We start from the raw sequence: 16,642 nt of genomic DNA, 5'->3' as shown, positions 1-16,642 counted from the left end.
ATACTACCTATACACTCTTACCAGTTCGATTGGTATGGGTGCTACTGTGCATATTTACTTGTTGTATTAGTGGTAGATAAAATGCAACAAAATATAATGAAACAAAAAAAACATGAAATAAATCTAACAGGGGTTAAAGAGGACAAAAAATGAGGACTCCATATGTCTGGTTATATTTTAATATGATCATACAGGGATAGAGGTCAACCAAAAATGATATATGTGAACAAAAAAAAAAAAAGTAAGTAACAAAAAAGTTCAATAAAAACAGACAGAAAAGCGCTGATTTTTAACATGTTTTCCTGTTTAGCAGTCTGTAGCAAATAGTCATTAGATGCCCTGAAAAGGAGAGGAAGAAAGCTTTGAATGGTGCACTGACCACTGAGTAACTTGTCTGGAGGGCACATGTGGTGTTTCATGCTGAACTCTAAGCTCCAGGAGTGGTGCCCTCCAGATGAGGCGACTGTGCCTCATATGCATGAGGCTCAGTTTCTGTGTATATGATAACCAGTCACTGCTTCTGAATGCATGGAGGCATAGTGGGGGAGAGTAAATTCCTTTAGCAATCTCCCATTAAGTACTCAGTCTCTGCTAATGCAACCCTTTGAGTCATCAGGACAGCAAATGCAGCTACCATAAGGCTGTGAAAACCTTATGGGCCTATGTCATTGCAGTGGGTGCAAGGGAGCTGAAAGCCCATTCAAAGTGCAGTGGAGGGGGGATGTCATACATATCGAAGGATTGTGTGCAACTTATGAACAGGAAGGCAGTTTGTGTGTTTCTGGATTGCAACAACGCTCCCTAACACTGTGGGCTTGGAGAGTGGTTGTGGTCACTGGTGCCTCTTCTTTTTAACAACTCATTGAATAATTACAATTAACTTTTCATTTGCTATTAACACAACACTTAACAGCTTTCTGAACTACGCCTCAAACAAATTTGCTCATATTAAACTTCCTTTTCCTTCCCCCTGCAGAGACAATTCGCTGCCAGTAACTCAGTGCCTTTTGAATGCCGCGTGGTAACGAGAAACAAATTCAAATGTAAAATTAAAGCCCCAGATTAAAGAAAAGATTTTATTTCACAAAATGGCTCTCAAGTATTCTTTGTTCCACAGATAGAGGTCCCTTTGGGGCTTTGGATAACTTATTCGGTTTAAAATCCTCTTTACAATTTTACTATGGGATTAAGAGGGGAGGGGAACAGGGTGGGGTGGATCTTTTGCTGGTGTGAATAGAGCACACATACAAAAATACGCACCAATTAAACCTGCACTCACAAATGCCAACTCTCACTAATGTGTGCATGTGTAATTGTTCTCACTCTCTCTTACACACAAACAGGAGGGACAGTAGTCACTGGTGTGCACTCAAAGATGCACTGGAGCTCTTTCATATATGAAAGCATGTCTTTTAAAAAGATCATAGTATGTCCTAACAGGGGAAAACCACCACACTGATGACTTGTGACCCCTTCAGCACTGATATGTGACCTGTGAATCCCTCTGTTCTTCTCCTCTCAGGAAGATGTAATAGAGTTGTGCGGTAGCTAGCCTGAAGGGAGTTGGCTCTGTCAGTTGGAGATATTACAGTGACTGTCCATGTTAGAAGTTAAATTAAGGAATAAAAAGTTTGCTTTCCTAATGTCAAGAAACAAAAGAGGAATCTTCATTCTGAAGATTTCCACGGGCACTAATTCAGCTAAGATTCACCTCATAAATGAGAATTAGGCTATGACTATCATAAAAAAATCCAACATTTAGCACAGCCTTTTTGTATGTTCTTTGTCAGCTGGTCGGTCAGCGTTTACGTGGTGGATTTTTCAACCTTTGTCCAAAAGATCATATTCAAGAAGGAACAAAATAAGAGTGGGGAAGAGGAAAACATACAGAAGAGGTGCTACATCCCCTATGCACCATCTTCCCCCACCAACACCCTCCTTATGTCCATGAAGACATTGTACATGTACTGTAATAGGTGGACGGGGCAAACATGCAGACAGATGTAGTCCAATGAATTAATGGCTGCTCTGTGCAGTGTCTGTCTGGAAAAGAAAGGGCGGAGGTGGGATTCCTGGGAACTTCTGTGAGGGCCTGGTACTGCTGGTGACCATGCAGCAAAATGGGGAAGGGTCAGTTGGGATCACCAGTGCATGGCGGTCATATCCTGCAGGGCACTGAACTGATTTTCCTCCAGGTCAGGATCAGGTGTGAACAAGGACCTGAATTTTCCTAGTGTCCGTCATCAACTCCATCAACTACTCTGGGCCAGTCGCAGACACATTCTCCTCACTTTTATTTTCTCTTTTGTCTTGGTGGGTATTTTGATTTCTTGACGTGCTTTAGGTCAGTGTTGGATTTCATTTGCCCATTCAGATTTTCTATTTTTCTTGTGGATTCTTGGATTGTATGCTGTCCATAAATGACCATCAACTGTCCATATTACTGCAGTTCTCTAGGGGGAGAAAACGGAGATAGTTAAATACATGTAACCTCGTGTGAGTCAATGTCAACATAAAGCTGAAAACACAATTTTATTAGTTCTTTAACACCAGCAAGTAAATGAAATCATTATTATTTTACAGCTAAGAATAAAATACATGTGCTAATTACCGCTGAGTCCGTCCACCTCTTGTGACTCGAGGAAGGGTGCAGGACCCCAGACGCGCACTGTCCCGTCATCTGAGGCAGAAGCCATGAGTCCTGGGATGGCCGGGTTCCAGCTCACACAATTAACGGTGCGTGTGTGGCCTGTTAGCTCAGCAATGGGAAGTTCACCACGCCTGTGCCAGATGTACACTTTGTGGTCTGTCAACAAGAGATGACGAAGCAGATGGAATTAAAATTATTCCGTGACAAGAAAAAATGGAAGAAAACAAATTACAGCAAAAAAAAAAAAAAAATTTTGTCTAAGCACATCTCTTCCTTTGGGTCAACAATTGAACTAATCAGCAATTATCCTATGCACCAGGCAGAGACAGAGAATAATGACTTTCCAATGACTTAACATTCATACTGTTGAACTTTAATTTTTGAAAATAGATAGCATGGGCAGCCTAATCCCCACAGAATAACATAAAATTAGCCAGGGTATTCTAAATGTTACAGACCATTAGTGCTACAGATTAAAGAAGAACACTATACCTTCGCTGCCACTGGCAATGAAGTCTTCGTTGTGTCCTCCAAAGCAGGAGTGAATTGTGTAGAATCCCTGGGTCACACCTTGGTACTTCCTCACCAGCACCCGGTCCTGAAGGTCCCAGAGGTGCACTCCCTACAAAAGGTTGTAAAACACTGACTGAAACATTGACAAAAAGCAGTAAGGGATACTGGGTGAGTTTGGAAAGCCGTACCTGAGTTGCTACATTTAACAAAGCTAATCTTCCATTCTTTGAAACAGTAAAAGACATGATAGGGTGGTCCTCCTGAACTCTGTAAAGAACATGCAAATCAGCAATAGTCAAAAAGTGTGGTTTGTTTCTTCAATTTTTTGAAGGTGTAGTTTTTGAGACGGCTACATACATGTTTCTGTCCGTAAGGTCCTCAAAGTTGTACCCCCGGATTCGTTGGTGGGTGTCCGAGGCCAGAACTGCTCTGCCATCACTCAGGCACCACAGGCACTGCACTCTCACACCCTCCCAAGAGTCCAACAAGTTACCGTCAAGGTCCTGCCAACACAGAAAACACCCCACCCCCCCATCTCTTACTGTTAACAAGCAACTTATCATGGCAACTTTAAGCGAGAGGTAGATGCAACAGTAGACTAGAACCAAGGCAGTCGCAGACTGCTAAATCCTGCGACATCCCTGAATTCGAATTTTTACCCTGACCTACTTGCATAGGTCAAACATCAAAGCTAGTGGTTTGATCTACGGTCTTACTCACACTGGCCTTCTCCCTCGTCTTTCTATCTTTACCAGCTCTTGAGTGTACAGAAATTGAAATTTGACCTTGACCTACTTTTCTCAAGGTCAAGGTCATCTCATTTCTCATCTCACCGCCGGAGCAATGTGCTTTTTGTGTCATCTTTCTATCTGCAACTGTTGTGAAGATATTTGGTGGACGGACGGACGAACACTGACAATTACAATACATCACCACTTTGAAACAGGATGTAATAAAAGCAAAAGAGAAATCCTGCAGTCCACAACTCACTTTATTCTTTTCCCATGGGTAATATTAGATATCTGGGTTTAAATATTTCTAATAAACTCTCTGATCTAGTCCACTTGAACTTCACCCCACTTTTAGAAAAAGTCTCTGGTGATCTAAGATGTTGGAACAACCTCCCTATCTCCCTTCTGGGAAGAATAGCTACTGTTAAAATGAAAATATTACCTCAAATCAACTACCTTTTTTCGATGATCCCATTTAAACCGACATCAAAGTGGTTCCAATCATTAGATTCTGCCATTGGTAAATTCTACTCAAAAAACAAAACAGCTAAAATTAGCATGACAACACTCCAGAAAAAGAAATCTGAAGGTGGCTTGGAGGCGCCCAACTTTATGCAGTACTACTTAGCAAACCAACTACAGTATCTGATCAAGTGGATCCATCCACATAAGGACTATAACTCTTGGCTGTAGCTAGAACAGAGAGACTGTAATAACATCAATCCCTCCGATCTTCCTTTTAAAAACCACAACCCTTAAACAACATCCTTGCTTCAAGAATCCTTTGATTGCCTCCACCTTGTCTGCTTGGTGGAAAGCTCTAGATTTTACAGGATCTCAGTTACACCCTGGTATACTCTCCCCAATTTGGCACAACCCAATTTGGCGGAGGGATGACACACCCTACCACACACTATCCGGGTGCGGCGGGGATTCCGAGCGGGCCGTGGGTTCAGTCTCTGTGTTGCTGTTTGCAGTGGGGGGTCTGCTGGGTGCTGCTGGGGTTATCACGCTGCTGGCTGGTGTGGCTGGCTGGAGGTCGGGCTCTGTTGGTGGCGCGCCGTCTGCTATCCGCTCATGGGGCTGTTTCGTTGGGCCTACACTTGACCTTTGGTCTGGCTGGTGGACTGGTGATGGCGCTGGAAAATGCCTCAGTGCGTCGGGGGTGAGCTAGCTGCTGGCTGTTGGCCGGCGGTGTCCGGCTGGCAGTGGTTGGTGGACATGTGTTGCGATGCCGGGTTGCCCGGCCTGGTGTGGGTGGCTAGCTCGTGAGTGGTGTGGCCCCGTTGGTTGGTTCAGTGGTTGGTCATGAGGAGGAGGGGGTGGGGTTGGTGGGGGGGGCGGCTGTTCGGCAGCTGCCTCCCCCGGATGGTGTGGTGGCTTTGGGCTAGTTGCTGGCCTCGGTCCTGCGGGGCTGACCCTCTGTGGCCCGACGGCCGGGCCTGGTGGGTCGGGGCATGCATCACCTTCATTCCCCTCTGTGGTGCCGTGGTGGTGCACCTCTGGGTTGTTGTTGTTGCGGGGCGGGTTGGTGGCTAGGGCCGGTTGCCGGTTGGTCATCGGTAGCTTTGTGGTTCTCGGTGCCCCAGGTGGCTCTTCAGGTGATGGCTTCTGGATGCTCCTGGCTGCCAGGGTTGGGAGTGCCCGGCTGGCGTGGCCCTGTTGAGTTCTGGTAGCCTATGTGGGTGTTGGTTTCATCACACATGCATGTTGGGTCAGGGTTTACCAGCTCCTGTCGAGTCCAATTATTGAGAACCATTGGGTCCCGTCAGAATGTGATGAGCCTCACTTCAGTCATCACAATCTTGTGCCCTCTATCTTCCTCCTACACTGGTTTCCTCTGGTGGCCTATTCTATATTATCAGGACCTCCACTAATCTGATGTTTTGTAACATTGGTGTTGAAATATCAGTTCTAAGATAGAATAAAACAGCCTAAACCTTTTTCACTCCAACAGCACAGCCTGTCTATCCACTACCTTGTTTGTGTTTTCTCTCCCTGTCTCCTTTTGCTTTCCCCCTTAACTCACAGGGGTGCAGCACTTCCCTCTCTGGCTCACAAAAAAAAAAAAAAAGATTGTTGGCAAATATTGGCTCATTATATAATACTGTCAAGCACCAACTATGAAACAGCTGCATGTTTTAGCAGTCAACTTGATTCTAAACTACTTCTGTAGTTAGCCCTGACAAAGGGGGGGTCCTTGGGTCCCTTCAGTCCAGCCGGCTGTGGTTTCCTCCATTCTATGTGGGGATCCACCTGTCTGTCGGAGTGGGGGGGGGGGCTGGGTGCTAGTCCCCCTGATGGCCCGGCGTCTGGCTCCTCCCAGTGAGGACGACCCCATTTCTATTCTCTCCTTTAAATTTAATTTGTTATAGAAAGACATGGCTACACAGGGTCATCAGGTTCATGACTGGAAAATCAATAACCAGAGATCAATTATCTTGAACTTGCCTGCTCTTAAAGTTCAGTGCATCCCATTGCAGCTGCCTACACATACAGTATAAGTCACCACATAGGATTCCATTCTTCTATATGCCCAGCAGACATGCATTAAAGCATGTATTAAATATGGACAGAAAACATATGTTGAATGAAAATATATTGAACATTGTGATATAGGCTCATATATATTGAAAAAATTCTGTTAATTGTACATGTAAATAACGATTGAGCTTACACATTGGTAAAATTGTCCCCTCTGTCCTCCAGTGACGAAGCGTTTGCCATCAGGGTTCCATGCCACACTGGTCAGGCTGTCTTCATGGGACTGGGACATTTTGGTCCGCAGCTCCCCCGTCTGGTCAACAAAAGGTTTGACAGAGACGTTTCAAAAACAGAGGAGAGTAATTGGGGGGAGGGGTGACATCAAGAAGAAGCATTAAGTAAAGGTGGGGGAGGGTAGAATAAAAGGAAAAGAAGGTGAAGGGAAGGGAGAGGAGAGGGTCATTGAGTACACACAACCCACACAAAAAGCGAGTTGTTTTTTTGCCACTGTGAATATTAATGTGAAATCTTAAACCTCACAGATGCCATGAGAATACACAATTCCTGTATTACACTGGCACAGAAAATGTCTGAATTTTTACAATTATATAAAGCTTAACAGACGTACTCATTATAACAGATACCTGAACATTCCAGAGCCACAGCTCAGAGCAATCGTCAGGCCCACAGGCGATCAGGTAGGTGTCATCAGGACTCCAGGCTAAGTAGGATACACCATAAGCATGACCGTCCAGGGTTCGCAGCAGCTTCAACTGGTGGCTCTCCTATGTAAAGGTAAAATGGGGAGAATTACCACCCAATTTATTTTGACACTGAGGGTTGGGCCCTCATTGGCAGTGATACCAACAAAATCTATGTATACAATGATGAAAATTTTTTATTTATAAAACATTATTTCTAATGTGTAAAAAGGGTTCAGTTTGGATGACCACAGAACTTTCCTAATTCTATGACTAATGAGGATTATAGTCAATAGAATCTGAGTCAATGGTTAAATAAAAGAGAGACATGAGGGCTAGCTCCCTTTGCAGACCAATGTCTTCCTTGAAGAGGACCACTTTCCTCTGGGACAGTAAAGCGCTCTAATTATAAAGTAGAAACATCCTTATATTTTAATATCTAAAAGAGAAAGTTCAAGTATCTCAAAAACCAACACACAAGCATGAAGTATGGTCTAACTAAAGTCCATTACATTTACTGTTCAGATCCACTATTTACTAGGACATCTCTGCGAAAACAAATGCCAAACCACTACATTCCTGCTGGGTAACTTAAACTGTAGAGGTCTTGTGTTTATTCAGACTTTCTTCACACTCACCGGGTCAACTTGCCAAATTATGACAGTAGTGTCTTTGGAGCCAGTGGCTAGTTTGGTGCCGTCATTTGAGAATTTGCAGAACCAAACTTCATTACAGTGCTCTGTCAGGATCTGTTGGGTGTAACAGGGGAACTGCTTCCTAAAATATGGAAAAAAGATCAATTGTTAAAATCTTAATTGAGCAAGCAACAGGACGTCTTCTTAAATTATTCTCTCCATTTCTTAAGATGTCACAGATGATAATGTTAAGAAATACACAAGGCTTTGAGTTCATTTGCCTCAACAGCGTAGTTGTAAAGGAGCAGCAGCTGAGACATAAATAAGACATGCTGCTGGGTGTTAATCTAACACTGAGGCCTGGTGAGCCCTGAGCAGCACCAACCTGCTGCAGACATGATCTAGCAGCAGAGAGACTGAGTCCAGGTTATTGTCCAGCTTGGTGTTGTGGTAGAGGCAGCGGTCCCTCTGAAGTTCCACGGCTTGCCGCAGCAGGGTCTGTAGCCGTCTGGGCGGCAGCATCACAGAGGGTGGAAGGTACGCTATCAAACAAATAAAACAAGATGCATTCAATTACCCCATATGGGTTATGTCTGCAATGTGGCAATCATACAAATTAGTGGTATGGCGAGTGTACCAATCTCCTCACTCTGTAATTTGTCCAGCAGTCGGCAGCGAGAGGCAGTGCCCTTGCCCTCCCACTCTGCCTTGGCCCTCAGATCCTCAGCATGACTACACATCAAGTACCTGCGGGAAGACACAAGCAAGTATGATCAAGAGATGCAACATAAAAACAAACCAAAAGAAATATTGTTCCAGCAATAACTGGAACACAAAATATACCAAAAGATGGTAAGAACGAGTAACAACAAATACAAATGCAAGTCAAACAAACACCGACTAAAACCCAGTGTGTGACAAATCAAGTAACTAAGATAAAGAAACAAAGGCCACTGCATGTTGGTACTGCTTGATAAAGAAACCTGACATAAACAAGACTTGATGATACAAATGACTTAAGACAAGTGACAGATCAATAAAATCTTCTGTCAAATGAATGACAAACTACTCAAACAAACAGGCCTGTAGGCAGTGTTAAGTAATCAATACAGCCTAATTGATTAAATAATGGATAAGACGAATGTATTTTCTAAAAGCCTGCACAGAACGCCCTCAGATCGCAGACAAGATGACCCAACAGCTGTTGATGCTCTTACCATAAATATAAACCTATGTAACAAGTATATTGATGACAGGAATCAAATGTAGTTTTTTTTAAGCAGTCAACAACCAATTACATCAAACAAAAAACACAGTGGTAAATACAGAAAGTTGTTATAGTCCTTTATCTTCCCTGAAGATAAATACACATCTCTACCAAAACAAGACATCCTCCCCCACAACCTCCTGTGCACAGTGATAACAGACTTCGTGTGACAACAACATTGAAAAAGCAAAAATCATTTACATCTTCTTCTTCAGAGGATTTGAATACTTAAATACCCTCTTGTTCTGTGTCATGATAAATTTAAATGTCTGGCTTGAACGTTAGGAACCAGAAGTAGTGGGAGCTGTATGTTTACGGAATAAAAAGCTATCCAAAAATCAAATGGTTGACAGCTGTTTGTATTTGTGTAGCTATCTGATGACTGTTTTATGTGTAGCCATACCCGCTAAGTACATGGATGCGATCCGTGTTGTACTTTAGTGGAGTCAACTCTCCCCGGAGCACCTGCAGAGCCTCAAGGACTTTGCCATCCTCCAGATATTCCAGGTACTTCTGCTGCAGCAGTAGGAACTTCATGCGCTGAGCAGATGACAGGACACCCACGAAAATGACATTTTATTAAAAGGGGAAAAAACGATGAGTGAAGATAGAAAAGAAAGCTGAACAAGCTTGAACTACAGCCTCGGGTTTCAATTTGACATAGATGAGAAATGACTCCTACCACTGAATCAAAAAAGCTGGCATGCTTGACTGCAGGACATTAGGCCTTTCTATTTTTTTAAGGGTCATTGCAAAAACAATACTTACCATGTTTAAAAATTATATTTACCACAAAAGCCTGACATTGTGACAAGCTTAAGGCAATATGCTGTTAATAAGTGTCCAAACAATGCTATTAAGTCAAAGTCAAGCCAATTTCCTTCAAACTGAACACCACTGTGTGTTCAGCAGTCAGTGTTGCAGATCAGCAACAAAGTTGTGTTACCAAGAGTCTCTGTCTTATCTCAGGTATGCAGTCAGAGCCGCAGCCCTGACAACGGCTGCATAAATTCAAGAAACCGTCCACCCACTGATATCTACAAATAAAAAAAGGCAAAATCACACAGGCATCTCATAACTAGGTTTGTGGTATAAGTGAAACGTATACAGTAAAATTCTTGTTGACTATCATAACACTAACCTACAACAGACCTATAATGGTTAAATACAATGAACATACAGCTGAAAATCAGTAGCCACAACAATTATCTCAATAACACAACTGTGGATGACAGATACACATCTGGCAGACACACGGGACCATCATCTGAAGCTAATTTTGACTAGTACTCAAAAAATATATATTTATATATATTTAATATTGAAAATCTCCTTTATGAATCCTTCAAAAAGATCATTTTGGTAGTTAGCATAAATACACCCTTACAATACTCTTGTATTGGTACAAATAAAAGACCTCAAGATATTAATAAAGCCACAAAGTTTAAAGAAAACCCTACTTACAGAACACATAAATTTGCCTTCATTTGCTTCAACTACTAACTGACAGTATTTACTGTGTATTACGAAAACTGATCCTTCTATGAACCTGCTGACCCCAACGCATACAGTATATCTGTAGCGAACATATATGAGCTGACCAATCAATATCTCTCGTCACATGTTATGCTCTATTTACATCAAATTGATAAATTTAACAATAGCTTATTTTGAGTCTAAACATTTTTAAACAAACTGATAAATTAAAAGGAAAGTAAAAGAAAAAATGTGTGGAAAATCAAACGCATGTACTGCAGTTAAAAACAAAATAAATTGAATCATGAATCACACTCCTACACTTTAAACCTAATGTCATCTGAGGCACAAGCTAGAACATTTTAGCTATTTGTGGTCCAAAACGAGAACTTGTGACCCAACAAAAAAACGGTACCATTCTAGAATCTCTAGTTGTGCCTCTGAAATGATTGGCTCTCATTCAGCCCAGTTCAGGTTTGAGTAAGGGGAGCTTACCACAATAGCGTTGGGAGAATGCATCAGTGCTCTCAGTTCATTGAGATCATTCTCAGCCTGGACCAAAACAAAGGGAGGGCGATAGAGAGGGGAGACAGATAGAAATAGTTTGCTCAGCAGGTTTCATTAATACATAGGAAAAAATGAATCACATTAGCAAAAAAACAGTCTTTAGAAATTTGATTACCATTAACAAAACAGTTTATGGCCATGATTTCATTAATAAAAAATATAAACAGCAGAGAATCTTCATGCGTCTCATGCATTACAGGCTTCTTAACATTTACCAATACTGTATTCAGGACTATACACACAACACACACATCAGTGGCTAAACTATAACTGATTTAGTCACAATATAACTGTACCTTAAAATTACAACCATTTGACCAGAAGCCGGAACTAAATATTCCTTCCTGCAGGTCTTGCCTGTTTTGTTCCTCTATTCACAAGACCAATTTTTATGTGTGCTTACAAGCCTCAGAATGAACAAGTTAAAATGAGACATGTTGTACAAAAAGAATATGGAAATACTATCATGATTTTTAAAGTACAGATATAAACTGCCTAATTATGCTAATACTATATAAACCAGACATTTTGAACTTCAAAGCAATCAAATCTAATTGAGCCCTCAACATTCAGTTAAAAATGTTTTTGAAATTTTGCCATACTTCACTTTTTAGAATGTAATTTGCATATAAGTATCTCCACATAACTTTATTTTTTTTATAAAAATGGAAGAAAACCTTAAGTTAGCCTTTACAGTAAGCATAATAAGAATGAGCAGTTTTCTTTCACCAAATGTTGACCAACAAAACATTCTTTTCAAACCATCACATCAGACTTTCTTTCCTTATACGGAAAAAAAATAGTGACAAATACAATCCATGAACTTAAATGCACAATATCTGTGTTGGAACAGTTAAGAGGCAAAAGGGAACTATGAGCCATCAAAGTATGTGTCATGTTACAAAGCCAAATTGTAAACAGTGTCTACAAAGGATTTTACCACATAAGGTAATTATGCAACAAAAATGGACACATCAGTAAGAAGTTCAATGATTCCCTATCTATCAAAGTGTCTAATATAGACACCGGATCGCCACACCAACCTTGTCCCACTCGCCTTCCATGACATGGTTACGGAACTTGGTAGCTGAGGGGTGTTCCAATCTGCAGCCTGACTCCTGCATCAGCAGGTCCACTGTCTGACTACAGAGGGAAACAAAGAGGAGAGTGTGCAGCAAACATAAGCAAACAGTTATGGCTCAGAAAATGTGACCTCATTATTATCATGTTGTAAGTTATCCACTGATTTAATGAAATACTATTTCTCTGCAGGATATTGTTTTTAAAAATGATCCCATTGTGACAATGTTGTGTTCAATAGACAGGGATCTGCATCTGTAATTATTTAGTAAGGATAAAATACTAGAACTGGTTAACAGTGGGGTGAGGGCATTTAAACAGCAAACAATGTCTGAAAGAGTCCTTATTAGCTTTGTCACCAGAATGTTTTTGCTGAATATACAGCAATAATATTTTGAAGGTATGGTGACATGTACTTAGCTTCCACTGCAGCTGACATCATTCTCTTTCAACAATGAACCATGACCAGCTATCCAAACACCCCACCACTACAAACAGGTTTGCTGAAGTGTATGTGCATAATGAAAATGGGTTTGGAACGGGGCTGGCTGACACCTTCAGCACGATGACATCATTTTCAGGTATCAACAGAATGGCGCAGCAGCTCTGAGTTGAGCCTTCCATCCAGCTGGCTGCTCTACTGATTTCTCAAGCATTTCTCTCATCTTAAATATGAGGGCTCTGTTTCATGCCAGGCAATGCAATATATCCCCGGAACCCACCCTCTTTTATTAAACCATGCAATGGCAACAACACATTCTTCAGCTTGATAAAAGAGCAGGAGTGATGCTATCTATCCGTTGCTATCACAGTAACTCCAAAGCAGCAATCTAGACATGCATTTATTGAAAACCCCATGATGCTATAATTAGATTCAAACGAAAGCCTCCATTTAAAACAGCTGGTAGAAAGCTCTTTCTTCTGTTGCCTTGAACCCAACCGATTATGCTGCATTCAGGAACAACAGTCGCCAGTGGTGCCGACCGCCGTTTAAATAAATAAAACAAATGCAAGTCACTGTTTGACTACTGACTGGTGAAACACTGTTCTGAAACAATGACACGATAATGAAGGCAGTCCCTTATGATCAAAGTTGGTATCTGCATAAGATAGTTGGATAAAATGGGTATTTATATAATAAATAAAAGCCTAGCTCGAAATGACAGCTCAAGACGTGCAGAGTGCACTGGGAATACTAAAATAACTGAGGCAGCTTTTGTGACCATCCTAGTTATTATCCTGTATGGTTGATCTATTAATGTTCCTCACACACGATCCTACAAAACTCAAAATCTATTTTTTTTTCTCCCCCCCAGATGAAACCAAGCTGCAAAATGAAGAAAATACCCGAACATCAGGCGAAGAACTACGTCGACAACACATACTGACATTAGCTTCGAAGACAAAAATATAACATTCAAAACTCGTCGCATTTGGTTAAAACGCTAAATCCGGTCTCTCGTCTCTTGTGTCGTTGATTTTCTCCCATGCAAATGGTAATAAGACAGCTGCTCTAGTCTCAGAATACACGTTATTAACATTACATTTGATGATGTAATGTCTTTTGCTCTATAGCGTAAATTTAAGTACCATAGCGTAAACAGCAAATAAACACAGAAGCTAATGACAGACACATAGCAGACAAATGATACTGTGGTTATGAGACTATGACGGCTTAATGTCAGGACACACAGCACACACGCAAGCTAGTGGAGTTAGCTATCAAGCTAGGTGTTATTGTGCAAGATGGACCCCTTCTTTCTACACACTACCGAGCTCAGAGGCTAACTACCCCATCCCCCCATGTTTGTGTCTCTCAAGCACACTGCTAACTCCGCAGCTCACCACATACGTACCACCGGGGAAACACACAGCCTGTCATTTAGTTAGCACTGACATCACACACATTTTTATTATTCATTAGACTTTGAATTCCCTTACTTTAGCCCTAATCCGTGGAGATGTTGCCCTATTAATCTTATGACATCTTCCTCCGCTTGCGATAATCGTTTTTTCTTTTTCAACGAGCCGACCTCCGAGCTTGAAACTGTAGCCGAAGTCCCCGAACCAGGACCGGTTGTAGAGCCGTTACTAGTACCGACACTGTTCCCGTTGTCTGTGCTGGATAGAAGCCCGTTGGAGTGGGTTCCGGCTGACGAGGATGATTCGCCGTTTTGTGCGCTGTTAAGGCAAGGGAGATCAGAAGATTCTTGTCCTTGTCCTGACCCGTTTGCCTGCATGCTGCTGCTTAGGTTGTTCACTATACTTCGGTTAAAATGAATGGCAGAGGTGGCTTGAGAGTGTGTAGCAAGTCCTAGGACAACTCCGGACAGGCCTGTAATGACTGCTGAAGCCCCGGGCTCTCCTGCTCCCTCCGCCGCCGAGGCTCGGTGCTTCTTCCGCGGGGGCGGCGACGCTCCGCCGGTGTCCGAGTCGGAGGAGGAGGAAGCGGAGGCCAGAGTTTCCTCACCGAGAGCGGCCGTGGTTAGAAGCCGGCGGAGCACCGGGTGGAAAATTAGGTTTAAGCTTCCAGGTTTGAGGCCTTGTTGCCAGGCTCAGAGCAGACTGTCACTGGCGAGGCACTGTCAGTTAGCCCGTTTTTGTTGTTGTTTCTCCCAAAACAGCTGCAGCTCTAATGGAGTCCTGACGCCCTGACGTAACCGGAAATTCCTACACTACCAAGCTTCCGGGTAGAATTATAACCATAGGAGGTCTTCTTCTTCTTCTCCTTTCGGCTTTTCCCTTCAGGGGTCGCCACAGCGAATCAATTGCCTCCATCTAACCCCGTCCTTTTCATCCTCTTCTCTCACACCAACTACCTTCATGTCCTCTTTCACTACATTCATAAACCTCCTCTTTGGTCTTCCTCTAGGCCTCCTTCCTGGCAGTTCAAAGCTCAGCATCCTTCTACTAATATATTCACTATCTCTCCTCTGGACATGTCCAAACCATCTCAGTCTGGCCTCTCTGACTTTATCTCCAAAACCTCTAACATGTGCTGTCCCTCTGATGTACTCATTCCTGATCCTATCCTTCCTGGTCACTCCCAGAGAGAACCTCAGCATCTTCATCTCTGCTACCTCCAGCTCTGTCTCCTGTCCTTTCCTCAGTGACACTGTCTCTAGACCAAACAACATCGCTGGTCTCACCACAGTTTTGTACACCTTTCCTTTCATTTTAACTGAAACTCTTCTATCACACATCACCAGACTCTCCATTGCTCTGGAGTTGCTCTCCATTGCTCTGGTGTATGAAATAAAAATTAAAAAAACAACAACATTGGGACAACACACTAAAATTCACGTCTTGACTTTGAAAGTCTTGACTTTGTGAATAAAAATATTGCATGAAATTTGAAGTGACAGTATGGGCTGTATACACACATATATATATATATATATATATATATATATATATATATATATATATATATATATATATATATATATATATATATATATCATGATGCCACAAATTATCTCTCAGAACGTGTTCAAATTGTGTAGGTAAAAGGTGTTAGTCTAGCATTTCTTTCTACCAAGGAAATACACATTAAATAATTAAGAGTAGTTATTTATTGTTTATTTATTTATTTGTTTATTTATTCATTGTTTATTATTATTTATTGTACAATTTCCTCCGGTATTAATAAAGTATCTATCTATCTATCTATCTATCTATCTATCTATCTATCTATCTATCTATCTATCTATCTATCTATCTATCTATCTATCTATCTATCTATCTATCTATCTATCTATCTATCTATCTATCTATCTATCTATCTATCTATCTATCTATCTGTCTATCTGTCTATCTGTCTATCTATCTATTTTTTCCAGTCCATATGTATTGAAACATAGGGTTACAAAATTGTCACCAGATGCTGCCTGCTGAACATATAGCAATAATAATTTTTCCAAACCTTAAAAATAATGGTCTTCATCAATATAGTTATTAATGGTACTTTGTTTCATATATGATAATTTTCATTCTGATATCTACTACCATATGAATTCTAATAACAGTGTAGCTAGAGAACCTGACTGAACAATACGTTTTAACTGTATAGTGGGCTTTTCACTATCATACATGTCTTCCTCTCCTCCTTTCAGCTTTACCCTTCAGGGGTGCCACAGGGAATCTGTTACCTCCATTGAACCCTGTCTTCTGCATCCTCTTCTCTCACACCAACTACCTTCATGTCCTCTTTCACTACATCCATAAACCTCCTCTTTGATCTTCCTCTAGGCCTCCTGCCTGGCAGTTCAAAACTCAGCATCCTTCTACCAATATATTCACTATCTCTCCTCTGGACATGTCCAAACCATCTCAGTCTGGCCTCTCTGACTTTATCTCCAAAACCTCTAACATGTGCTGTCCCTCTGATGTACTCTATCACACATCACACCTGACACTTTCCTCCACCTGTTCCATCCTGCCTGTACACGCTTCTTCACCTCTTTTCCACACTCTCCATTGCTCTGGACTGTTGACCCTAAGTACTTAAAATCCTCCACCTTCTTGATCTCTTCTCC

The 16,642-nt window shown here is 41.7% G+C and overlaps 1 protein-coding gene across 1 annotated transcript; it reads right to left on the bottom strand.

The window, feature by feature from the left end:
• Nucleotides 1-163: 163 nt before the first annotated feature.
• Nucleotides 164-14,766, bottom strand: wdr26b (WD repeat domain 26b). The gene is made up of 14 exons (XM_068341959.1): nucleotides 14,046-14,766; nucleotides 12,068-12,167; nucleotides 10,953-11,009; nucleotides 9,385-9,521; nucleotides 8,364-8,461; nucleotides 8,100-8,256; nucleotides 7,718-7,856; nucleotides 7,023-7,163; nucleotides 6,572-6,691; nucleotides 3,521-3,666; nucleotides 3,352-3,430; nucleotides 3,143-3,272; nucleotides 2,612-2,806; nucleotides 164-2,453 (listed from the first exon to the last, which is right to left on the bottom strand). Exons 1-14 carry the CDS (start codon nucleotides 14,342-14,344, stop codon nucleotides 2,428-2,430), a joined length of 1,824 nt encoding a protein of 607 aa, XP_068198060.1. The 5' UTR covers nucleotides 14,345-14,766; the 3' UTR covers nucleotides 164-2,427.
• Nucleotides 14,767-16,642: the final 1,876 nt, after the last annotated feature.

Source organism: Antennarius striatus, chromosome 19 (assembly GCF_040054535.1).
Source record: "Antennarius striatus isolate MH-2024 chromosome 19, ASM4005453v1, whole genome shotgun sequence".
Classification (NCBI taxonomy): domain Eukaryota; kingdom Metazoa; phylum Chordata; class Actinopteri; order Lophiiformes; family Antennariidae; genus Antennarius; species Antennarius striatus.
This window is presented reverse-complemented; position numbering and strand designations above follow the sequence as displayed.

Bases quoted from the DNA above. Each gene is read 5' to 3' on its own strand.
- wdr26b (XM_068341959.1), bottom strand. From the start codon at position 14,344: ATGCAGGCAAACGGGTCAGGACAAGGACAAGAATCTTCTGATCTCCCT. The intron at 9,522-10,952 runs GTAAGCTCCCCT...TCATCTGCTCAG, and splicing joins ATTCTCCCAACGCTATTGTG to CGCATGAAGTTCCTACTGCT. The intron at 3,273-3,351 runs GTACGGCTTTCC...AACCTTTTGTAG, and splicing joins TGTTAAATGTAGCAACTCAG to GGAGTGCACCTCTGGGACCT.